The sequence below is a fragment of the Tamandua tetradactyla genome, chromosome 15 (genome assembly GCF_023851605.1).
Source record: "Tamandua tetradactyla isolate mTamTet1 chromosome 15, mTamTet1.pri, whole genome shotgun sequence".
Taxonomy (NCBI): Eukaryota; Metazoa; Chordata; class Mammalia; order Pilosa; family Myrmecophagidae; genus Tamandua; species Tamandua tetradactyla.
This window is the reverse complement of record NC_135341.1, coordinates 54,396,940-54,423,334: the sequence shown is the minus strand read 5'-3', so window position 1 is coordinate 54,423,334 and position 26,395 is coordinate 54,396,940. Positions and strand designations below refer to the sequence as shown.

Below are 26,395 nucleotides of genomic sequence, written 5' to 3'. Positions count from 1 at the left end.
TTTATGTTAATTTTGAAGTCAAAACTAGATAAGAAAAGAACTAGAAGAGAAAATTAAAGGCTCATTTCAGCCTTGAATATAGATGCAAAAATCCTAAATTGAGTATTAACAAACCCAATCCAAGAGTATACCAAGATAGTACATCAAGATCCAATTGGGTATTTCCCAGAAACACAAGGACAAAGACAAAATGTGGAAACACCACCACATACATGGGCACTTGACTTAGGTCAGAATGACTCTACAAAGTAGTGGGGAAAGGCTGGACTTTTTTTTTTTTTAAATAAATGATACTAAGGTAATTGGGGAAAAATTGCAATTGGCCCCCCACCATACCATACCAAAAAAGAAAAAAAAAAAATCAACTCCAGGTAGATTATAGTTCTAGATACTTTTAAATGTAAAATAATATATCTTTTAGACAAGACTACATGAATAACTTCATTTGCTCACAGCAGAGAAAGACTAATTATAAATTAAAAGATTGATTAATATGACCAAATCAAAATCAAGAACTTGCTCAAAAGTCACCATAAAAAGAACAGAAAAACGAGTTATGGAGAACTTTAGAACACCAACACATCAATAAGAAAGAAAACAAGAGAACTGATTTGAAGGTATTGCCTTTCAAAACTTGGGAAAGACTTAACTGGTAGATACAGGCCAATTTACAGCCTTAAATGCATCCATCAGAAGACATAAAACATTAAAAACTAAGGAGAAATTATCCAACTCAAGAAGTTGGAAAAATAACAAAAACAAAGCAAGAAAAGGCAGACAAAAAGTATGAACAAAAATTAGTAAAACAGGAAACCTAGTAGAAAGGGCATACAATACTAAAATTTAGTTTTCTTTAAAAGAATTAAAAATACAGACACACCTTGACATAGGTCAAAAAAAAAAAAAGGATAAGACACAAGTAGTGCTTGAATTGAATTTCAAAAAAAAAAACAGTAGGTGGCAATCACAAATATAGAGGTCTCAAAAAAATGTGAGGGCAAATATAAAAATCTTTAGGCAAGAAAAAATCTGAAAACTTCAGTAGACAGTTTTCTATGAAAATAAAAATTACCAAAATTAACTAAGAATATATAAAAGACCTGAATATTCCTATTTCCATTAAATAAATTACAATCTGTAGTCAAACATCTACTCATACCCTCCTCTAAAAAAAAAAAAAAAATCACCAAATCTAGGCTGTATTCTGGGTAAGTTTTACAAGACAGTTAAGAACCAGTTAAATCTCATCTCACACAAATTTTTTTAGACCATAAAAGCAGAAAAAGCCATCCAACTCACTTGAAACTAATACAGCCTTGATATTAAAAAACAAAATCATGGCAGAAGTGCAAAAACAGAAAACGAGAATTGAAGACCAATCTCCCCTAAGAACAGAGACAAAAATGCTTAACAAAATATTAGTAAATCTAATTTAACAAAACATTCATCATGTTAGGTTGTGTACCATGAATGAAAAGATGGCTTAACATTGGAAAAATTATCACCATGATTCATTATATTATATATGATTCATTATATTATATTATATTATATTATATTATATTAGAAAAAAGCCACATGAACATTGCATTGAATGAAAAAATTAACTTTAATGAAAAATTTACCATCAAAACTGTCAGAAAACTAGGAACGGAAGGCAACTTAACCTAATAAATGGTAACTGTCAAAAACCAATAGCAGGGCGGGCCGCGGTGGCTCAGCGGGCAAAGTGCTTGCCTGCTATGCCGGAGGACCTCGGTTCGATTCCCGGCCCCAGCCCATGTAACAAAAACGGAGGAACAAAAATACAATAAAACAAGAAAATGTTTAAAGATGTTTCCCTTTCTTCCTTCCTTCCTTCCTTCTATCCTTCCTTCCTTCTCTCTGTCTTTCCTTTAAAAAAAAAAAAAAAAAAAAAAAAAAAAAAAAAAAAAAAAACCAATAGCACCATGTGGGAGACCCAGGTTCACTTCCTGGCCCATGCACCCCAAAATAAAAACAAAAACAAAAAAGCAAACAGAATACTCAGACCCTATAAAAGTTTTACTCACTAAGTTTATTTCTCAGAAACCTAAAGCCTCCAGATGGTTCCGTAGACAGATATGCCCTGAAATCCAGCGTTAAAAGTCTCTCCAAGAGCATCAACCAATTGCATCCCCCTACCTCATAACATCAACACCCCTTTTCAACATGGAGAAGTTAGAATGGTTGGTGCCCAAATACCTGTAAAGAGTGGGAGAAGGACCAAAGGAGAAGGAGTAGTTTTAACAGAGAAGACAGGAATTAACAAATGAGTATGACTATTGAATCATTATAATGATACTTCTTTTTAGCCTCCAATATCTTACAGCAGCTAAAAGGAAATACCTTTTAAATTGTGGAACTGTAACCCATACCATACTTTGAAATTTGCTCCATAAGTACTTGTTAAAATGCTCTTTGATGCTCCTTTTATCTACCTTGTCAACAGATGAGAGGAGCATATGGAATAAAAATAAATAATAGGGGGAACAAATGTTAAAATAGATTTAGTTTGAAAAGCTAGTGATCAATGAAAGGGATCAGTAGTATGGCCTGTAAAATTTTTTTTTTTCTGTTTGTTATATTTTTCTGTTGTCTTTTTTATTTCTTTTTCTGAATTGATGCTAATGTTCTGAGAAATGATCACGATGATGAATATGCAACTATGTGATGACATTGTGAATTGCTGAGTGTATGTGTTGGGAATGTTTGTTTCTTGCAATTTTTTTTAATTAATAAAAAAAATTTTTTAAATGCTCTTTGAAATTTATCACTTTTTTGTATATATATTTCACAATTAAAAATGCTTTTACAAAACCTAAGCTTCCTGCCAATCCTAAAGAATACCTAGAGCATTCTATGAGTCTATAAAGGTTCCATGCACTAGGATAACTTTCCAAAACCTACAACCTCCAGATGGGTCCCTGGACCAGATAAGTCCTGAAATGCAGAGGGGCCAGTCCTTCCAGAACATCAACTAGGTCCACCCCCCTATCCCATATTATTAACAGCCCCTTCCAACATGAAAAAATCAGAATGGGCACAGCCCAAATACCCCTAAAGAATGGGAGAGAGGTCAAAGGTGATGGCGGAGTTATACAGAGAAGATCAGATTTGAATGAGTATGAGTGTTGAATCACTGTACTGATGTTTCTTTTGGCCTCTAGTACCTTAGAGCAGCTGGAGATAAAGACCTAAAATTGTGGAATTGTAACCCATACCAAACTCTGAAATCTATTCTAAAACTAATTGTTGCAATATACTTTGAAATTTATTGCTTTTATGTATATATGTTATTTAAAGAGAAGAAGGTGTATAATAGAGAATATAAGATTTAACAAATGAATATGATTGCTGATTCATTATATTGATATTTCTGTTGATCTTCAGTGTCTTGGAGCAGCTGGAAGAAAAGGCAAAAAATCATGGAACTGTAACCCATACCAAACTTTAAAATCTGTTCTATAACTACTTGTTGAAATGTACTTGGAAAATTTGTTGCTTTTTTGTATATTGGTATACTTCACAATAAAAGTTAAAGACAAAACAAAACAATGGTAATCATCCTTATTTGTGAAACTTTGAAAGCACTCGCTCTAAAATTAGTGAAAAGACTGAAGATTCAAGCTCCCAGTGTTTCTAAGCAACATTGCAGTGAGGCCCTAGCTAGCACCCTAAGGCAAGAAAATTAAATATAAAGATCAAACAGGAAGAAACAAAACTCTTGTTATTTACAGATATTATCTACTACATAGAAAAATCTGAGCTCCTACAAACTATTCAAACTAGTAAGTTTAGCAAGGTTCTGGTGACAAAACAAGAACAAAAACAACAAAATAAACACAGATCGATTTCCCTCCTGCCAGGTAGCAGAAAATAAAACAACATAGAAAATGGACTCTGTGGCATGGGGGCCCCTTCAGTTTCTCTTCCTCAGCAGCTCTTCTTACAGGACCTGATGTGATAGTAATATAGTAAGCACAAATGTGCGAACACCCAACCCACCAGAAACCAGACCAGGTAACTATGAGAATGAAGCCATGATCTGCACCAGCCTGATATCTCCAGTGATGCCTGCAGCCACACATCACCACCACCCTTCTTCGCCCAGTTTTTCCTCTAAAACCACAAGCTGTCAGAAAGAGAATTGGAGTCATTTTTCCTTTCTCTTTTGCTAGCAGGTTTTGCTGGCTCCCAGTTGTCTGCTCTACCTTTGCTCTCTATCTGTTTTTTTTCTCTGTAACTATTAAGCTTTAACTTGATGTCTCATGTGGAATTCTTTAAGGACTCCATGCCTAACATAAATGGTGCCAAAATCCGGGATGGAGGCCTGACTAAAGGCTAAGCTTTCTGGCCCCTCAGAGCTATGGGAGCAGCTCCAGTCACTCATTCACTGAACCAGCATGGTCACTATGGTTTGCATGTGACTGACGGCTTGAGGTTCCAGCTCACACCATCTTAATGTGATGCCAGCTCACATCCATGGTATTCAAACAACTACAACCACTTTGGCCCTAGGTAAATGATGCCTTTCTGCCCAGATTCCCCTGTGAGAGTTTTGTTTGGTGTCCTGGCAACACCTTTGCCTGCCTCAGTGTGCCTGCCCAAAGGCCGAGCTTGGTCTCAACTCTCCAGCTCTATGAGCGTTTTCCTGTGAAGCAGTCAAAAACAACTCGGGAGATGCCCTGAGCGAAAGAGCGTACACTTTCCTAATCACAACAAAGCAGGGGATGCCTGCTTTGTTGTTGCGAATGTATCTTATATCTTAAATTAGCCTCATTGAAATCTTCACTAGCCCACAAGCTGCCAATGGAGCTGGTAACTTCCATAAGCCTCCTGCCCACAGGGCCCCAATAAAAGTCAGCACATCCCAGATGCAAGTCCCTAGGGAGACCATAAGCCTTCAACAGAGCTGGTAACCATCAGCCTCAAAAAGAGCAGCTAAACATAAGTCTCCATAAGCAAACCTCTGTAAGCCTCCTGCAGGCAAAATCCGTAGCATGCAGCAAACCTCCCCTTCCATATTAAAAGTTAGCAAATAATCATGGGTAACACCCTAACAATTTCTAATTCTACCCCTCTCAGATATTTACTTCGTAATCTCAGTAAACTCCAAAAAAACACACAAACAAACAAACAAACAAAAAGAAAACCCTTATTTTTCTCTGCAATTCAGCTTGGCCACAACACCCTTTAAAACAACAAAAACATTGGCCCACAACGTTTTTGGCACTCTCAATTAATAAATGGTCTGAAAGTCCCTATTCCCCAACTTAACAACTTTATTCCTCTATGCTATTCTATCACATAAGTGTTTCATGTCTGTTTAATTGTTAACTAATATATTTGGTATGTTAAATATTTAATGCCTGTTTATTAGTTAATGTGTTCAGTCTAATTAATAATTTGTATGGTCCTACATTTATATTACTAAAAATTCATAACTGGTTACTAATTACAGAAATTCTTTTAAAAAGGAAACCTTTAGACTATATTAAAATGAGCATTTTAGTTATAAATCTATAAATAGGTTTTATTTCTGTAATAATCTGACCTCACCATAATTTAAAATAAAAATACTACTATAAGTAAGAAACTTAATGTGTTATCTCATCCCATTTTTATAAAAAATGAGGATGGGATGAGGAAGCATCTTCAACCCTTTATTTATCTTTCTCAAAAATATTTCTATATTTCTGTTTTTCTTTTCAAATAATAAATTTCCTATTTATGTCTGTATGCATTTTCAATGTATAGTCTCATACCTCTGAATAGTAACAGCAATTTAATTTAAAAATTTTTTTAACAAGCTCTAAGCCTAGTATCATCCTATCTATACAACCAATTAAAAGTTTCCTACATTTAAACTTAAAACAAATTCAATAAGCTCAATATAGTTCCCAGAACTTAACAGTCAATATACTTTTAAAGTTCTTTGTAATTTTAAAATATTATAAAAATAGAAGAAACTAAATAATAAATCTTTCAATGAAGTAAATACAATTTTATTCTGCTTAAGTATGTTCTCCTGAAATTTAAATAAACTTACTAATAAATAAACCAATATTATAAGTACATTCTCAAAATTCCTCTTAAAGTAGCCTAACAGGTTACATAAACTGAGCAACATACCTAATAATAGTAACACTTATATAAATATAATAAAATTTAAAATATGCTAATACTTCAGATGTATTCTATTTAAAAAATCAATTTAGTTTAATAAAAATACATATGGATTTTTTATAACTTTAACTGAAGTTTAAAAAATTTGACTTGTGGGTGGGCCATGTTGGCTCAGCAGGCAGAATTCTCGCCTTCCATGCCAGAGACCCAAGTTTGATTCCCAGTGCCTGCCCATGCAAAAAAAAAAATCTGACTTTTCTTATAAGCCATTTGTTACTTCAATATGCATATGAATTTGAAGTTATAATAACTTTACTAATTCCAGTCTGTCATAAATAAAAAGACATTAATCTTATCTTCTAAGGATTTATATTCTAGTTAAAATAGACACCTGTTAAGGTTTTATATAAAACAGTGGTTACAAAAAAAATTTTAAATGGTAAAAAAATTTTTAAAGGTAAAGAAATAAAAACGACCTAAGAAGTCCTCATACAAATGACATGTATAAAACCTTTAAATAAAAAAAGTACCATTTAAACAAATAAACCAACTTTTAAAAACTGTAACTTAATTCTGTAAATTAACACATTCCTGGCATTATTTAGCAGTTAAATAATTTTGGAAAAAATTTAAATTTTTGCTAAATTAAACTAAAAAGGATATAAATGTCTAGCATGTTCTAAATTCAAACATAAACTTCTTCCCTTCCTCCATTATTTTATAAATCTCTGGCTTTTCTTCCCTGAATAAATGCTATTATTAAAAGGAAGTATAGAGGTTCAAAAGCTTTATAAATATATTATCAAATTTATTTCTAATTATATGCAGTTTAAATTAATAAGAACTATATTATTAAAATAAAAACAAAAAATGATAAAAAGGTTTAAAAATTTAATTTTATTCGTTATGCTCATTGTAAACTACAAGCCCTAAGTGAATAAAAAAAGTAATAGTTGATGGAAATAAACTTTATTTGTTATAGTCATTTTTAATTATAAGTTCTAAATAATTGTAAAAAGTTATAAAAACTTAAATTTATTAAAATTAAAATAATTATAAAGGGTTATAAAAAGGAGTTCATAAAAGTAAATTCTGTCTGTCATAATAAATACTAAAAACTAACCAAATTTAATAGGTCTGTTTATCATATATTAAAAAAAAAAGGAATGCTTTTGTGTCATGCTAAATATTCACACAAGATTAAAAGTTTCTCTGTGTTCTAGTAACCAAATTGTAAGTGTGCTCTTAATATAAGGTGTTTTAAAAAAATTTAATCATCCAAATAATTTTTGCATAAGTTTATAAAATTAATTAAATTTATAAAAAATCAATATAAGCTTATTAATGTTTATGATGGCATTATCCTTTATTTCAAAAAATAAGTCTTCTCACTGTTAGGAAAAAACTGTTACAATAATTTGTTCTTTCAATGAACAATAATTTGTTCTTTCACCTTGTATAAATAAGGTGCTAAGCTACAAAAATAACTTAACCTACTCCATAAAAAAGTATTTGCGACAAATTACAATGGTTTAAAAAATCTTCTACTTTGTTAATAATTAAATTAAAATTAAAATATTCATATATTTAAACACTGTACAAATTCCTAAAAATTTTACAATATTCTCACTATCAATGTTATATCTTAATACTAATCTATATAATGTTAAGTAATGGTGTTATTAATCATGGTTTTAATTATTTTTTAAAAAAGGTTACAAATCATAAAAAGAGCCAACTGTCAGTTGCACTGCTTTGTTCTATTTTTTTCTTTCTTTTCTTTTTTTTACATGGGCAGGCACGAGGAATCAAACCCAGGTCCTCGGGCATGGCAGGCAAGTATTCTTGCCTGCTGAGCCACCGTGGCCCGCCCTGCTTTGTTCTAATATGTCTCTAAAATTATATGTGGCTCAACTTTAAAAGAAAAATTAAACAAATACATATATTTTATCTGTTAAATAACATAACTCTGGCAAAAGTGTAAAAATACAATAGAACAAAACCTCTGCTATGATTTTTTAAATACAAAATATCTAATATTTTTATTTCTAAAAAGGCTTCATTTAAAAATACTTATAAAAATTAAGGCTTAAATTATAAGGATTAACTAAATTAAATAAATTAACTAAATTAATTAAATTCTGAGGTACTTTACTCTTTATATAACCCTCTCACTTCAATTAAAAAGTAATGAAACTGATATAGTTAAAACCAAAATAAATCAATATACAAGGTAAAAAATAATACTGTCGATATCTTAAAGCTTTAATTTTTGTATGAGAAAAAAATGTTTATTTTGTCCAAAATTTGCACTAACTTAATTTGTCTAGTAAATTAAACAATCTAATTCAATTTTATTTAATATAGAACCTCGAATAAGGAACAAAATCTTAATGTTTTGTACAAGTTAATGTTTTATAGTCTGCATTTCAAAGTATTTGAGGCAAAAAAATGAACAAGAGCCTGCAAGATCCTTAAGGAACTGGGAAAAATAAAACTATTAGGAATTCCCAGGAAGCCAAGGCCTCAATTTTAAGGAAACTTATTTCTATAAAAATAAACTAAACTTACTTAGAATAAGTGCCTAAGAGCCACCTCCAGAAAATCTCCGCTGTTGCTCAAATGTGGTCTCTCTCTAAACCAAACTCTGAGCTTCCCCCAGTGTGGGACATAATTTCCAGGAATATAAACCTGGCAACTGACAGTGTGAAATACAACTGACCTTATCATCACAGAACATGGCTGGCCCTGGCACTGTGAGATATAAGCTCCAAAGATGAGCCTAAGCCTGACATGGATGAACTGACCAAAGGGGGAAAAGAAATAGAGTTTCAATGGCTAAGAGATTTCAAATCGCATGGAGAGGTTATTCTAGAGGTTACTCTTATGCAAACTTCGGCCAAATATTACAAACTGCTACAATATGGCAAATCCCAACCAACAATGTAACTAGAAACCATAAAAAATATCTAATATACTTAAGTTTGTTTTTCAGAAAGTTGAAACCTCTGAATTGTTCTAATGCCAGAGAAGCTATGAAATGAAACCTGAAGATGCTAAACTCTCCAAAAGTAACAACTGATTTCATCAATTCATCCCTTTGCCCCTTAAATCTTATTAACAACTCATTACTCCTTAATTATCCTCTTATTATTCCTCCTAAACCCCTGCCTCTTATAAAATCTATCTAAGTTTGTTCACAGGCCAACACCAGCCATGACCAACCAGCAAAATTCTAAAAACATATTCCTGCTACAAAAAAAATGTTAAAACCTGCTCCTGTTGCAGCCCAATTAATTAATGATGCCTCTGCCTGGCTCAAAGCAATTTTTCCTCCAACTTCATCAGAACACAGCAGGAAGTATCCAAAAAGAAAACACAAAGTCCCTGCTCCCTCCAAAAATTGTATTGAGCTAAGTTAAGGCATCCCCCCAATCTAATTCCAACTCCAGTCAATTTTACTAAACTAAAAAGGCAGGAATGTCAGGTATCAGAAAATAAAACTTAACATACAAAATGGATTCTGTGATATGGGGGCTCCTTCAGTTTCTCTCTCTCAGCAGCTCTTCTAGGAGGACCAGAAGTGAGAGCAAGATGATAGGCAGCCCCACACGCCAGAGGTAACACCCCCCCACCAGAGGTCAGACCATATAACCATGAGAATGAAGTCATGATCAGCACCAGCCTGATATCTCCCGGTGATGCCTGCAGCCACACATCATCCCCACTCCTCTTGATGCAGTTTTTCCTCTAAAACCACAAGCTGTCAGAAAGAGAGTTGGAGCCATTTTTCCTTTCTCTTTTGCTAGCAGGTTTCGTTGGCTCCCACCTACCTGCTCTACCTTTGCTGTTTCTTTCTCTTTAGCAATAAACTATTAAGCTTTAACTCTGTCGCATGTAGAATCCTTTAACAACTCTGTGCCTAACACCTCCTTCCCAGAAAGATATTTTCTACTACCTTGCATAGACTTCTCAATTATTAGCCAGATGCAGTGGAAAGGAAGAGAGGTCAAACCCCAGCTTTAGAACTTCAAATCCTGGCTCTGCCATTTGTTGGGTAACACTACACAGGTTGTTTAATCTTAACCTCTTTGAGCTCTAATTATGACATTGTTTTTAAACATAGAAGAAAATATTTTAAGTATCTAGAACCCTACAGTAATGGAACATGGTGATGTTAATTAACATCACTGAATTATGTAATTCAACATTAACATAATTATTGCATACTGGACCTATAATGTACTTCTGCTACACAGGTGAGTATGATGATTGTCTTGAGGAAAAGCACTTGTGTAACTAACATTAACATAATGTTGATTAACATAAGTGATGTAAAGTAATTAACATCACTGAAATATGTATATGAATGTAATTAAAGGGGAATTTAAGGCTGTAAATAAATCACATATACACAACCCAAAAATAAATAAACTTTTTAAAAAAAGTTTCTAGAACCTTAGGCACACAATAAGACCAGAGGTTTTCAAAGTGTGGTATATGGGAGCCTCTAGGATACCAAAATCATTCCTAGGGGTTTCAGGTCAACAATATTTTCATACTAATATTAAAACATCATCTGCCTTTGTCTCTGTGTTGACATTTGACCAACAACACGAAAACAACAATGGGTAAAACTGCTGGTGCCTTGGCATGAATCAAGGCATTTGCACCAAACTGTACTTGTGATCATTGTATTCTTCATGAATGCTCAACACTCACAGTAAAAATTATTCATTTTACTACATACTGGACCTATAAGTTACTTCTGCTATACAGGTAGGTATGATGGTTGTCTTGAGGAAAAGTACTTGTGTAACTAACTGTTTGACCTGTGAACTGAACCCACAAGTTTTTTTCATGGAACATCACCTTTACTTGGAAGAAAAACTGACAAACTACGGTTATTTCAAACTTGGATAAGTGGCAGAAAATTCCTCAAAAGTGAACAAAGTGAGCTCATCATTTCAAGGAAAACAATGGTTTAATTTAACCATTAAATGTTAAAAATGGTTTTAACATTTTTAAAGGGTTAAAAAAAAAGTGGCAGAAGCCATATGTGGCCTGCAAAGCCTAAAATATTTACCACTTAGCCCTTTCCAGAAAAGGTTTGCATTTGCCAATCCTTAGTTTAAGGTAAAAAACAACGTGGACACTATAATCTGAAAGCAAAATATGTTTTTAAATGACCAACTTATTTAAAAAAAATTGTTTCCTGGACTATAGACAAGATTACATACAGAAAAAAATTTTTAAATAAAAAGAGAAGTTTTATAGAAATTGTTGCCTATGACACTGTATGCTATAGATTAAAAAATCTATAATAGATTTTTAAAACTTTCACAAATCCTAAAATTTTTTGCTACTTCTAAGACATGCCACCTGCTCAGGGACATTCTGCTTTACTATGAGACCAAAAAATAATCATCAGCTATTAATAGCTACCTAATAAATCCTATCTTCACTAATCTTTTATTAACTTAGCATTCATCAAAATCGAAATTTTCCTGCTACCACTTCACCAGGTCTGTAATCTGACATTTCAACCTTTAATCAATACAGCAAATTTGTCTTCGCCTCAAAGAAGTTTTGATTTAGCAAATTATTTATAAAATATGGATCCACCACTATTGTTGAATATGTACTATTGTTGAATATGTACAGTCGTATGTACCATTTATTTCAAAACAAATTTGTTCCACAGTCAAGTTTAAGAAACAGGACTTGGACATGTCCTTTGTATGAGAAACATTTAATGTCAAAGTTTTTATAATCTAAAAAGTCATCATTCCTTATCTTCAAAAACACAGTTCAATAGTGACCCCCAAATCCTGAAAATTAATTTGCTACCAATTATGAATTTTATATGCACAATGAGATGGAAAGAAAATTACCAGGTGGTCCAAAAGACCATCTTAGGAAAGCTTTGATAAGTTTCACATTTTAAAGTAATTTGGTTATATGTTCTTTACTTCACAAAACATGAATGACTTAGATTTGAAGTTACCATGGTTTCAACCTTCATTTGGGATGGTTGTGCCACTGGCTGGCCATGTATGCCAATTACTTTAACATCTATGAGCTTCTGTTTCTCATTTTTAAGAACAAAACTGGTCTAGAAGTTTTCTAAGGTCCCTTTGTCTAGCTCTAGAATCCTAGTATTGTAGTCTAGATTATAAAAACCATTTATGAAAAAAAAAATTTGTGGCCTGCCTCATTTCAAAATCAATCTGCAGCTCTAAGCCCAATTTAGCAAGTAAAATCATTACCCTCCTCCCTATAGGGGACATGACGCCCAGGGATTTAAGTCTCCCTGGCCACATGGGACATGACCTCCAGGGGTGAGCCTGGCCATAGCACTGGGATCGACATTGCCTACCTGACCAAAAAGGGGAAAAGAAATGCAACAAAATAAGGCATCAGTGGCTATGAGATTTCAAATACAGTGGAAAGGCTACTCTTACGTAAGGTTTAGCTAGATATTACTATTTATCATGGTTTGCCAAACTCCAACCAAAACCATTCCCGCCAACTCTAAAGAACACCTAGGGCTCTATCTAAGATTCTATAAAGATTCCACGCACGATGATTACTTTCCAGAAACCTACAACTTCCAGATAGGTTCCCAGGCCAGATAAGTCCTGAAACTCAGAGATGTCAGTCTCTCCAAGAACATCAACCAGTTCTATTCCCCATCCCATACTGCAGACACCGCTTTTCAACATGAAGAAGTTAGAATGGTCACTGCCCAAATATCCCCTAAAGACTGGGAGAAAATAGGATTTAACAAATGAACGTGACTATTGGATCAGTATATTGTTATTTTAGTCTCCAGTGTCTTAGAGTGGTAGAAGGAAATACCTTTTAAACCGTGGAACTTAAACCATACCATACACTGAAATCTGTTCTATAACTACTTGTTAAAATGTACATTGAAATTTACCACTTTTTTTGTATACATGCTCTATTTCACAATAAAAAAAATGTTTTAAATAAATAAATCTGGGCGGACCACAGTGGCTCAGCAGGCAAGAATGCTTGCCTGCCATGCCAGAGGACCCGGGTTCGATTCCAGGTGCCTGCCCATGTGAAAATAAATAAATAAATAAATAAATCTGCAGCAGCTTACATCTCATGTACAAGTGTGGTACAACAGTTACATACAACATACATACACATACAAAATGAGAACTGGGGCACAGGGAAAAAACAAAGAAGCAAAAGTAGTATCGGAAATTGACCTTAACATATACCCCCTACTAACTAGCCAGCACTAGTTGGCTAGTGCTAGTAGTGCTGCCTACTAACTAGCCAACACTAACAGAAACATATTTTTAAATTAAGGCAAACTATTTAGAGAAATCATTTCTATCTTCCATGTTATCATCCCCAAAAGTTAAGGAACCATTCCCTAAAAAAAGAGTCTTAAGAAATACCTCTTATTTTAAGCCATCTGAAAAGCAAATATGGTAAGCAAACTTCACTTGGAAAGAAAAATTGAAAGCTGCTTACAAAGTAAATTTTTATCAAAAAAAAATTTTTTTTTTCCAATAATTTCCTTCCTTAGTGCCTTAAGTTTACTTTTTGAATCTAGGACAATTGAAAATGAAAGAGAGGCACCAAGAGCCTTATTTCCCATTTGACAACAATGGGAAAGACTGGTTGCCCATGCAGAGAAAAGTGAACTGAGATCTAGAGTATGGGTCTCCCAGCCCTCCTAAGGGTCCAGGGCCAGGCATGGAAAGTACAATTGAAGGAGGTCTGCAACAGCCTAAAGCCCTCTTCAGACTCTTTTTTATCAAGTCACTTCCCTAATTTTGGAATTTTCTAAGTTCGAATTTCAAATAAAGGTTCTTGAATTTGCAGGAGGCAAGTACACTCGTCAGCTCCTCCCAGTTTTTAAGGATCAAATTAAGGTTGAAAATATTACTAAATAAGCTCCTTAAAAATGATAATTGCTTTCACAGTTACTTAAACACTTAGATTAAAGGACACATGACCAAAACAATCAATGCAGAAAAATGTCATCCATGAGGGGTGCCACAATGACGGTATTATAATGATATCAGGCATTATTTTAAAACAAGATCAGGAAAAAGCTTAATATTATCAAGATTTTATCTTCTTTTCACAGAAATAAACCATAAATAGAAGTACATTAATTGTATTAATTAGTTGGCTGAATCACTAAAACAACACTGTTTCAAATGAAATGCTAGAAAAAAAGCAGAAACTCAAAATAACTTGCAACAAGCAAAGTTTTCAGTAGCAAATTTTCATTTTACCATAATTGAGACCCAACAGAAGCTGGGCACATACAGAATTTATTCTACATGCCTTCTTCCACCTTAACTGCAAGGCCAGGATGTCAAGTCAAGTCAAGTCAAGCACCAGCATGACATGTCAGGCGTGTACTTTCACTAGAAAAGCACTGCCTCTGGTACTACCATGACTTTCAGTAACTCAATTTCCTCAATGACTGAGAGTTTTTCTAAAATATATCCCAAATGATTCAGAGCCCTTAGTTGCATAACTGCAGAGAGTAGAGGTGCCAAGTTCAGGTAGACCAGCAGCAGCCAAGTCAGAGCCAGATGCTGGTGTGTGGACTCCCAGATTAATATGTTTTCCACCACTTGCTTCAGCCCTCCAAAAAATGTCTCCACCTTTTAAGATTTGAAGCCAAATTAAGATTTAAGATTTACGCCAAATGAGCTTAGAGAGCAAGCCCCCAACATTCTAGGCTTGCTGTGGCTCTGCAGCCCTTCTTTCTTTTTCAGGACCTTTAGGCTCCCTGCCCTTCCCTACAACTGCATGAAGATAGTGGGAAACTATATAGCACTATAAAGACCTCAGGTATCACTATAAGAAATACAATGGAAAGCTTCACTTAATCCATATTAATAAAGAATGCCAAATCATTGAACGGTAGACTTTAAAATGAGTAAACTTTATGGTATGTAAATTATATTGCAATAAAACAACTAAAAAATAAACATACCAAGCTGCCAAACTGATCGGAGTATTCTTCAGAGCAAAGGCCAGAGACCAAGCTCAGATCTGGTTCAACTTCTCAAACTTAAACAAAATGAATGGCTGCTCCTACAGACAGCAAAAACTAAACCAACTATTGTTTGTGGTGCAATCACTGCATCTTAAAGCTTTCTTCAAGAGGAAATTACCCAAGAAGGTAGTCTCCAAAATGAGAAATTTCTATCTTAAGACAATCAAAAACAAATAACTTAAGTCAAAGTGCATTTCCACCCACTGCTACTCTTTCACTTATGATACAGTAATTTATTACTGTAATGTCAAGTGACTAAAATACGCAACCAGGGAAAACTAGATGCAGGTTAACAAAGTAGGTAATGATACCAAAACGTCTGAGAGTATTTTCCTAAACATAAATTCTCCCATTTCGTACAGCTAATTCTAAGAATAGGATTAAGTTCAGCTTTTACACAAATCACACAGAATAGGAAGAAAGAAACTTACTAAACAAAAGGTTGCAAAACCAGCTCAGACTGGTCTCAAGGACAGGGGAAGGATAGGGCCTCTGATGCAAGCTTAGAATTGGAGCCAGATCCTTATATGGGTAAAAACAAGTTTAAACAAATAATGAACAGAGTCACTGGGATGGTAAACATAATCAAAAGCAGGAACTTTTGGTGGAAAATTTGAATTAGACTACTCGATAGGTTGTAACCTCTGGAGTACCCAATCAGCAGAGAAAACAGGGGAGGGACCTGTATGTTAAGCTTCGGATACAAAATCTATGGCATTCTGTCCCTTGGCATGCCAACCACATCTTGGAAGCATGCCCGTTCTTGCAAGATCGCAAATAAATTACTTTCTTCTTCACAATCAGGTGAGCATTTATTCTCTTTCAGATAAGATTTTATTTCTAACGACTTTGGGGGCTCATCCGGGATCCAAGGATTTAGAGGTGGATGAGGAGAAGGTGCACCCCGATGACCGAGCAGTCTCAGACTCCGCCATTAGGGCCCACTTCCGACAGCCAGAAGAAACCTAGACCAGACGCTTAGATCTGCCAATTGTGAACAAGGAAAGGGGAAGGAAAAATGTGCCTTACAGTGACCAGGCAACTCTGTGCATGGACCAAGGTAAGAAAAAGGGACTATTAAGTATTCCCTTGGTGGTCAGGAAATTCTGATGACCTGAGGTTGAGTGCGTGTGCGTGAGATGCGTAACATACTACACGAAGTGAGTGTGAAATCCCAATCCACAGTTTCGTTCTCCTGCAAGGCAAAGGGCCGGAGATGGACTAAGTGAAATGGTGCTAAGGGAAAGAAACCCAGACAAGACTCAGAATGGGTAACAGAGGCAGTCAGCATGCCAGGAAAAAAGGGAAGGGGTTACCTACAGAGTCCCTAGAAACACTCCCTTAGATAGTCCATTAGGGAGAATGTTAAGACATTGGACTGATAGTGATTGGACCAAGGGAAAGGACAAAAAGAAAACGATTAAATACTGTTGTCACACCTGTACAGAAGAAAGCATTTTGCCGCTCAAGGTATTCTGGCCAAAATATGGGGGAGATAAAGTTTGGGTCTGTGTCGACCTTGAGCTTTATGTGAATGAAAAGGAGCCCTTCTCCAAAGAGGAATCTGATTATGCTCTGTGTTGGCTAAAGGGAAGCGGAACCACTCTCTATCCCGTGAAGATGAAAACCCCAGACCAAGAGACTAAATCTTTAGAAACTAAACCCGGGATCCTTTATTGAGCCTCCCCCTACCCCAACCCCAGCGCGGGGACTGTTGGACCCTGAAGACCCAGTGGAATCAACCCACATCCCCCTGGGGAACCAGAGGGCCATGGGGGCCAACTGCTCTACCTTTTACAACCCAACAATTGAGGGAGGAGTTGAAACAGTGTAAGAAAGATATACAAAATTTTCTAGTTCCAGGGGCTTCTGAGGAGAAAAGGGTGAGAAAACACAGACCCAGAGAGTCCCTATACCCTCTGAGAGAACTACTTATTGGACCAGGGGAAATCGGTTACTTGAACGCCCCACTGACGAGTACAGAAGTAAGGAACTGCAAGAAGGAGATGAATTATTAAGGACAATTCAGTGGGGCTAGCCAAACAACTGGATCAATTCTTAGGCCCCAGTTTGTATATATGGTCCAAATTTACATCCATCCTGAATACCATCTTTATGGGAGAAGAAAAGGGAATAGTGAGGAGGGCAGCTATGAAAGAATGGAAGAGGCAGCACCCACCCAGACAAGGAGTGATGGCAGCAGAGAAAAAATTCCCCAGTGTAGACCCCAATTAGGATAATAATGATCAGGAAAGTTGAGCACAAATGAAAGATCTTAGAGACCTTATTATACAAGGGATAAAACTGGCTGTACCCAAATCTCAGGAATTAAATAGGGCCTTTGAGTTAGAGTAGTCACATTTAGTCCAGATTGGTAATTATTATTTCTGGATTTTGAGAGGCTGTTTTATACATGTATAACCTGGAATTCAGACATAAAAACAAAGCCGATGAGGTAATTCATCAATTGGGATTGAGGTAATTCAGAACACAGCGGTAAGGAAGGCATTGTCTATATTTTAGAACCTCACCTACTGTTTGAGACTAAGGGAAGAAAGGTTTATTTGTCCAGAACCTAAATTTTCTGTAGCACATAATCTAACTCAACCTGTCTGGATAGCTCATTTAAACAATCGAAACACAGGGAGCCCAGCATAAGAATGAGGGCCTTTAATCCTGTATAGCTTAATATAATGCCTGGGTGCATCTTAGAATATATTAAGCAGATAATCAGACAGTACTGGCAAAGTCTCTTGAGAAATGGGAGTAAAAATATGGAACTATTGAACTTTACCACAAGGGAAACTCCGGATACTGTGTCAAACATTAGGGACACCCAGATCAATAGGCCAAGCCCTTGATCTTGAGGCTTGCTCATGTAAAACTTACATATGTAGTGGAAAAGCTTAGCCTATACCTATAGGTATGCCTAAGAGTTACTTCCAGGGGAACTCTTTTGTTGTCCTGATATGGCCTCTCTCTCTCTCTCCCTCTTAGCCCAACTCTGCAAGTGAAATCATTGCCCTCCTCCCTATATGGGACATGACATTCAGGGGTGAAAGTCTCCCTGGCAGCACAGGAGATGACTTCCAGGGATGAGTACAGCCCTGGTACTATGGGATCAACACTGTCATCCTGACCAACAGGGGGAAAAGAAGTGTAACAAATAAGGTATCAGTGGCTGAGAAAGTTCAAACAGAGTTGAGAGGCTACTCTGGAGGTCACTCATACACAAGCTTCAGTCAGACATTGCTACTATCGTAACTTGCCAAACCCCAACCAAAACCATTTCAGCCAATCCCAAAGAACACCTAGGGCAAGATATAAGATTCTACAAAGTTTCCATCACTAAGGTAACTTTCCAGAAACCTATAAGCACCAGATGGGTCCCTGGACCAGACAAGTCCTGAAACCTAGAGGGCCCAGCCTCCCCAGAACATCAGCTAGTTCCATTTTCTTACCTCAGATTACTGACAGCCCCTTCCAGCGTGAAAAAGTTAGAATGGGCATAACCCAAATTCCCCTAAAGAAAGGGATAGAAAGATCAAAGGTGATGGTGGAGCCATACAGAGAAGGTAGGGTTTAACAAATGAGTATGACTGCTGAATCATTACATGGACATTTCTTTTAGTCTCCAGTATCTTAGAGCAGCTAGAAGTAAAAACATAAAATTGTGGAATTGCAATCCATACCAAACTCTGAAATCTGTTCCACAACTAACTGTTGCACTCTGCTTTGAAATTTATTGCTGTTTTGTATAAATGTTACTTTCCACGAAAAAAGAAAAAAAAAGTCAATTGTGATGATAAAAAAAATATTTATTCCTTCTAGCCTCCTATATTCTGGGGCAGCTAGAAGGAAAAATCTGAGAGGATGGTCTGGTAGCCCATGACAAACTCTAGGATCTGTCCTGTAACTACCTGTTGAAGAGTGCTTTGAAAACCACTGTTTTTTTTCTTTCCTTTGTATATATGTTGCATTACACAATTAAAAAATATATATAGGGCCTTTGAAATGACTTAACAAAAAAGATGAGACTGCTTCTGCTTATCTGCAAAGGTTAAGAGACCAGGTGAGGAAATACTCAGGAGTGGACCCTGACAGTCCTATGGCCCAAGGAATGCTAAAGTTTAGCTATGTAAAGGGGTCTTGGCCTGACATTCAGAAAAAGATCCAGAAAACAGATGATTGGGTGGATAAATCACTGGAAGAGTTACTGACAGAGTCTCAGAGAGTGTTTGAGTAGGGAAGGGGAAAAGCAGAAGTAAAAAGCTAAAGTCATGAAGAGAATAGTTAACCAATGGTCAAGAAGAGATTAAAGACAAAGCAGGAGGAGACAGGCAGAGGCGAGATAGAGAAACATTCTCAGCCAAAGGGGATAAAGAATCAAGGAGGGTACAGGACTCAGCAGAGTGTTACCACTGTGGAAAACCTGGCCATTTCAAAAGGGAGCGCCCAAGTTTGAAGAAAAGAAGGTGAAGTTTCAGGTGAAACTCTTGATGAATTTTGAGGACAAGGGGGATCAGAGGCTCCTCATCTCAACAGCCCACCAAGAGCTGCTAGTAAATCTGAAGGTGGGCCCATATCAAGAAGAAATTACATTTTTGATAAGACACTGGGGCAGCTTGATCTTCTGTGAACCACACCCCAAAAGGGATCGAATTCTCTGGCAGCTCCCTCACAGTTTCGGGGGTAAAGGGGGAAGGACTTAAAAGTTCCTGTTTTAAAACCTACTAACATCTGTTGGGAAAATAACCAAATTTTAGGTCCCCAGCTGTACATCCAAGAAGCTGGGAGTAACTTCTTGGAAGGGACCTAATAGTACTCCGTGGGACTGGACCTGGAGGTAAGGATGGCTAGACAGAAGTTGTCTTAGTCTTGCTTACTGAAGAAGATGAAAAAGACATCCATGAAAGAGTATGGGTGAGAGAGGGGGAAACGGGGGTGTGGGGATGGGTGAATTCCAGGTTCCCCCTATCAAAATCAAAATGAAAAAGGAAGGGGAGGTGGTTTGTCAAAAACAGTATCCCATCCTATTGAAGAGAAGACAGAGACTTCAGCCCATCACTGAAGGTCTCCTTTCAGATGGGCTCTTAGAAACCTGTATGTCTTCTATCAACACTTCCACTTTATCTGTCCAGAAAGCAGATGGCAGTTGGAGGATGCTACAGGAGCTGAGGGCTATCAACCAAATTGTTCAAGTTAGATACCCTGTGCCCCTAACCCTTATATTCTCCTTAGTAGGATCCCCTACCATCATAAATGGTTCAATGTAATAGACCTAAAGGATGCCTTTTGGGCCTGCCCTCTTGATCCAGACAGTAGAGGTTCGTTTATCTTTGAATGGGAAAATCCCTTCACTGGAAGGACACAACAATATAGGTGGACAGTCCAAACCCAGGGCGTCACAGAGCCCCCAATCTCTTTGGGCAGGAATCGGAGTGTTGGAAAAATTTCTGATCCCATCTGAAATTACCGTTTGACAGTATGCTGATGATCTATTAATAGCAGGTAAAGAAAGACAAGCAGTGGCCCAAGCTACAAAGGATCTGTTGAACTTCCTAGGAAACCAAGGACTGAGAGTATCAAAAAGTAAACTACAGTTTGTGGAAAAGGAGGTTAAATACTTAGGCCATCTCATAAGTGAAGGAAGAAAGAAAATAAATCCATAAAGAATTCAGGACATAATTGAATTGCCTCTTCCCCAGACAAAGAGGAAACTGAGGAAGTTCTTAGGATTGGTGGGGTACTGTAGGTTGTGGATAGATTCTTTTGCCTCTCAAACTAAAGGACTATACAAAAACTGCTGGAAAAAGAGCCTGACTAATTAGAACAGAGGGAGAGGGAAATAAGAGCCTTAGAAGGGTTTAACTGGGCACTGGTACAAACTCCTGTTCTGTTCTTCCCTTCCTTGAGAAGCCTTCCCATCTATTTGTTACAGTGGATAAAGGAACAGCCTGAGAGGTACTAATCCAAACCTGGGGGGGGGGGGGGCAAACGAGACCTGTAGCCTTCCTTTCTAAAGTTTTGGACCCTGTCTCTAGAGGATGGCCTGGGTGTGCTCAGACTGTTGTGGCAACTGCTCTCCTAGTAGAGGAAAGTAGGAAATTGACCTTTAGAGGGGCATTAGTGGTCAGCACCCCTTATCAAATCAGGACTACTTTATCCCAAAGGGCAGAGACCCAGCTGACCAATTCCCAAATCCTGAAATAGGAAGCAATCTTAACAGAAAAAAGATTACTTGGTTTTAACCACAGATCATAGCTTAAACCCTACCTCTTTTCTTTGGAAAGGGCTTGACCAAGTGGAAACTCCTGAACATGACTGTTTGGACTAACTGAGTATCAAACCTGAGTTCAGTCTGACCTAAGGGATGTCCCCTTACACTCAGGGGAAAAACTGTTCATAGATGGGTCCTCTAGGGTCCTGGAGGGAAAGAGGCACATGGTTATACAAATGTGGATGGGCTAACTTGTGAAGGAAGAGAAGCTAGTCGATTGCCCAATGATTGGTCAGCTCAAATTTGTGAATTATATGCATTAAACCAAGCCCCAAATTATTAAAAGAAAAAAATGGTACATTCTATGCTGACTTTAAGTATGCCTTTGGGGTTGTCCACACCTTTGGAAAATTGGGGGAAGAAAGTGGATTAACAGCAAGGGGAAGGAATTGGTCCATGGGGAATTACTAAAACAAGTACTGACTAATCTACTCTTACCAAGGGAAATATTGGTGGTGCAGTAAACAGACACCAGAAAGGCCACACCCTTGAGATGAAGGGCAGTAGGTTGGCACATGAAATGGCTAAGGAAGCTTCCCTTTGTTCCCCATCAAGGTTAATGGTCTTTATACCCTCCATTCCCAGAGAATTTGAGGTCCCCACATTCCCTAAGAAGGAAGTGCAGGAGCTAAAACAATTGGGAGCAAACTCAGATAGTCAGGCGAGATGGGTCCTCCCGGATGACAGATAATGTTGAATAAACAAGTAATGAGGGAAATATTAGCAATATTGCATCAGAGAAGTCACCTGGGAGTGCAGGCCATGTGTGATCTGATTCTTAAATATTTTGGGTGCGTGGTCCTTTACACCATAGCTAAACAAATACATGAACAATGCATATTTTGCCAAAAGGTCAATAGAAAGGTTTTAAGGAAACAAGCTCAAGGCAGAAGGGTAACAGGCCTTAGACCTTTCAGAGTATTCAAGTTGACTACACCAAGATGCCTCCAGTAGGACAACTAAAATATATTCTCGTTCTTCTAGACCATCTAACAGGATGTTGGAGGCGTATCCTCTAGCCTCAGCTTCAGCATCAGGATCTTCCAAGATTATCCTTGAACAAACTGTTCCTCACTATGGGTTGGTAGGAAATACTGATTCCGACAACAGTAGCCACTTTACCTCCCATGTGCTGCAAGGTATTATGTGAAGCTTAAATACTGTATGGGATTTCCACACACCCTGGCATCTGCCATCCTCAGGAAGGGCAGAAAGAATGAATCAGACCTTAAAGAAACATCTTTCTAAACTGGTCTTAGAAGTCAAGTTACTTTGGACTAAGCATCTATCCACAGCTCTGCTAAGAGTTAGAACTGTCATTAGAAAAGAATTAGGACTCTCCCCCCCTATGAGATGCTCTTTGGCTTGCTTTTTCCTGGGAAAACTAGAGATCTCCCTTTCTTAGATTCAAAGGATCTCTTCCCTAAGAATTATATACTGACTTTGTCTTCTACTTTGTCATCCCTCAGACACCGTGGTTTGGTGGCCCAGTGCAATCCAGTTGCAATAACTATTTTAAAAAGCCGACAGACAAACAAATAGGGACAGCACCAGAGTCAAGTAATTGACAGAATATATAGAATAGGGGCAGACATCACTGGCAGAGATCCTCTGGGAAGATTCTATATACAAGTCCTTCCATGCCCCCACCCCCACCACTGCATCAAGCACTTTCCCAATAATGTCCTTTCTGGCTAGCTCTACAGTAGTATCCAAGGAGACCCAACCAGGGGCTAGTTCTGCAATTCAAAATGATCCCACAGTTGTCACAATAGTCAAGGCAGAAGAGTTGAAGCAAACCATAGAGACAGAAATAGGGTATGGAGATACAAATGCCTGGATAGAATGGATTAAATATGCAGTCCAGAGTCTAAACAAAAGCAACTCTTATGCTTGTGCAAAAGGCCAACCAACTGCTTTTATCCTGCCCTTTCCAACAGGTATGGAGAAACATGAAAAGGAGTTCAAATGCATGGTATTTCTTTTCCAGAATACTATTCTTAGTGAAAACTGTAGTATGTTGCCTTCGTTCCTCCCCATCTGGAGCTGAAAAGTTAAGGTCATACCAGCTCCCCGCCTCAGTACAGGAAATCACTCAACCTGTCTCTCCAGACTGGCAAAAGGGCTCTAGGATCTTGGGACCATGGCCTCCTGTACCCAAGTGTGGGATGTACTCAGGATAGTATTGGCAATTTCTCCAGTTTAATCATACCCCAAGCAGACCTCTGGTGGTTTTGCGGAAAGGCACCCTCTGACAAGTATTACCTAAAAAGTGGAAAGGAAGCTGTGCTCTGGTTCAATTGGCCGTTCCATTTACCGTGGCATTTGAAAACGAGGAGGAAGCTCAAATTCAGGGGAAAAGAAAAAAAGGCCACTAAGTCCACCTTGTTCTTTTGATGACCAAATCTATTTAGACAGTACAGGAGTACTCAAGGAATCCCAGATGAATTTAAGGCCAGAAATCAAAGAGCTGCAGGATTTGAGTCATCCCTATTTTGGTGGATCACAATCAGTAAAAATGTGGATTGGATTAATTATATATAGTATAATCAACAAAGATTCATCAACTACACCAGAGACACAGTGAAGGGCATCACAGAACAGGTAGATGCTACTAGTTGAATGACATGAGAAAATAGGATAGTTTCTGATATGATCCTCGCTGAAAAGGGAAGCACTGTGTTATGATCAGAGGTAACTACTGTACATTCATCTCCCATTATACAACCCCAGATGGAATTACCACAGATCACCAGAGCTTCGCAGGGCTTAACAGCCTTATCTAAAGAACTGGCAGAAAATTCAGGCATTAATAACCCTCTCAAAGAACAAATGGAAGCCTGGTTTGTGAAATGGAAAGGTGTGGCACTGTCCATCTTAACTTCTTTAATCACTGTAGTCAGGATACTCACAGCAATTGGGTTGTGCATCATGCCAGGCGCCCAGAGCTTAAAGCAAAAGCTTATTGAGACTGGCCTAACCAAGCAACTGCCTATGCAGTACAGGCAAAAGAATTTGTACTCCCTTTAAGAGGAAGGTCCCTATAATGAAGAATGTAAAAAAGTTCCTAATTTTGAAAAGTGCTAGAATGTGAAAAATAAAGAGGTTAAAAAGAATAACGGGGAATTTGTAACAACAGAATTAAGTTTAGCTTTCACACAAAACGGCGAAGAATGGGAGGAATGAAACAAACTAAAGGTTGCAAAACCAGCTGAGACTGGTCTCAAAGACAAGGGAAGGAGAGGACCTCTGAGTTAAGCCGAGAATTGGCGCCAGATCCTCATATGGGTAAAAACAAGTTTAAACAAGTAATGAATGAGCAGGGTCACTGAGATGGAAAACATAAAAAAGGGAAATTTTCGGAGGGAAATTTGAATTAGACTACTGGGATAGGCTGTGACCGCTGGCATATTCAATCAGCAGAGAAACAGGGGAGGGACCAGTGTGTTACGCTTAGGGTATAAAATCTGTGACATTCTGTCACTTGGCGTGCCAACCACCACATTTCCATTGCACACTCATTCTTGCAAGATGGCAAATAAATTCTTTTTCTTCTCCACAATCCAGTGAGAGTTTATTCTCTTTCAGGTAGGGCTTTCCAACAGTACTTCAACTCAACTCCAAGTGGTATGCATACTTGCAGAGGAAGGAAACCCCTTCTCCTACCTCCCCAAGCCGTCCTAGCACTGGGATGTGTTTTAGAGCAAAAATGATGCCCCCAGGAGTAGTTCCCAGACTGAAACTTGCCGAGCTGCTCTCCCATGTTCGCCACCAGGGTGGGCAGCGACGTGCACGCTTCCGTGACCCCTGATGGCCACACAGCAGAACTCCGACCCCGTGGCCTGTGGCTTGAGCACCTCTGGGGGCACAGTTGCGCAAGCCAGAGGCCATGTAGACCCTCCCCATGAAGACAGAGGCGAAGACAGAGGCTTCTGCCCACCAACCAGGTACCTCATGCTGTAGGCGCCGGCGCCCAGCTCCTGCCCGATGCCCGAAAGGCTGGCGTCGAAGTCGTGCACCAGCCCGGACTCGATCACCTCGTCCATCTTGAGCACCCAGGCCATTTTCCAACCTCGCCGCCGCCCCGCACGCAGCGGGCCTCCGCGTCCAGGGCGAAAGGGCCGGAGGTCCGCGGGAGCGTCCTGGGGGAGGGCGCGGGTGAAGCCTCCGGCGGCGGCACGGCGGGTGGTCACCAGTAGCGGCACGGGCGGCGACCAGGGCGGGAATAGCCGGGACCTCGCAAGCAGAGCCCGGCGACCAGTTGTAGCGGGAGCGGCCGGGCCGCCGGCAGCGCCTCCCTCCCGCAGGAGCCGGACCCGAGCCTCATGCCGCCGCCGCCGCCGCCGCCGCCGCCGCCGCCTCCCACCCCACACGCCCCGCGCCGGGCGTAGTTAACGCTGCAGCCGTCGCCGCCCGCCACGCCCCGGGGTTCCCGGCCGCATCCTCCCCGGCACCGCGCCGGAACGGGAGCACCGCCCGCCCCGACAACCGTGCGGGGCCGAGGCCTGCCCGCCGCCCGCTCCCCGACCTCGCTTCCCGGCCCTCGGCCCGCCCGCCCAAGCTCTAGCGCCCCGCTGCCCCGGCCAACCCCGCCGACGCCGCTCCGCCGGCCCAGACCCTAGCTTCGGCTGCGGCTGCGGCTGCGGCTGCGGCTCCGACTCCGGCTCGAGCTCAAGCTCACTCGCCGCTTCCGCCTCCTCCGGCCCCGCCCCGTCCTCGGCCCCGCCCCCGCCTTCACCTCCCACCCAGTTCGGCCCCGCACAACCCCGCGCTCCGGGCCACTCCCCACGTCGGGCCACCGAGAAAAGGTACAGGTCTAGCGGCGCGGCCCCGCCCACGCGGCAGCTCCCCTGCCCCTGAACCCCGCCTGTCTCGCCGCCCACCGGCCCAGAAAAAGGCGGTGCCAG

The 26,395-nt window shown here is 38.9% G+C and overlaps 1 protein-coding gene across 8 annotated transcripts in view; it reads right to left on the bottom strand.

The window, feature by feature from the left end:
- Positions 1-25,801, bottom strand: part of UBP1 (upstream binding protein 1) — a 101,997-nt gene extending 76,196 nt beyond the window's left edge. For 4 of the 8 annotated variants that reach the window (XM_077129884.1, XM_077129881.1, XM_077129882.1 and 1 more), the window contains exon 1: positions 15,146-24,127. Coding sequence is in view for 3 of the 8 variants with exons in the window: in XM_077129880.1 (XP_076985995.1) it covers positions 25,440-25,552 (113 nt within the window). In the remaining 5 variants the exon portion in view is untranslated. Of the gene's footprint in view, positions 1-15,145; positions 24,128-25,439 lie in introns of those variants that run through there. The other 4 variants (XM_077129877.1, XM_077129876.1, XM_077129880.1 and 1 more) reach the window with 3 other exon arrangements.
- Positions 25,802-26,395: the final 594 nt, after the last annotated feature.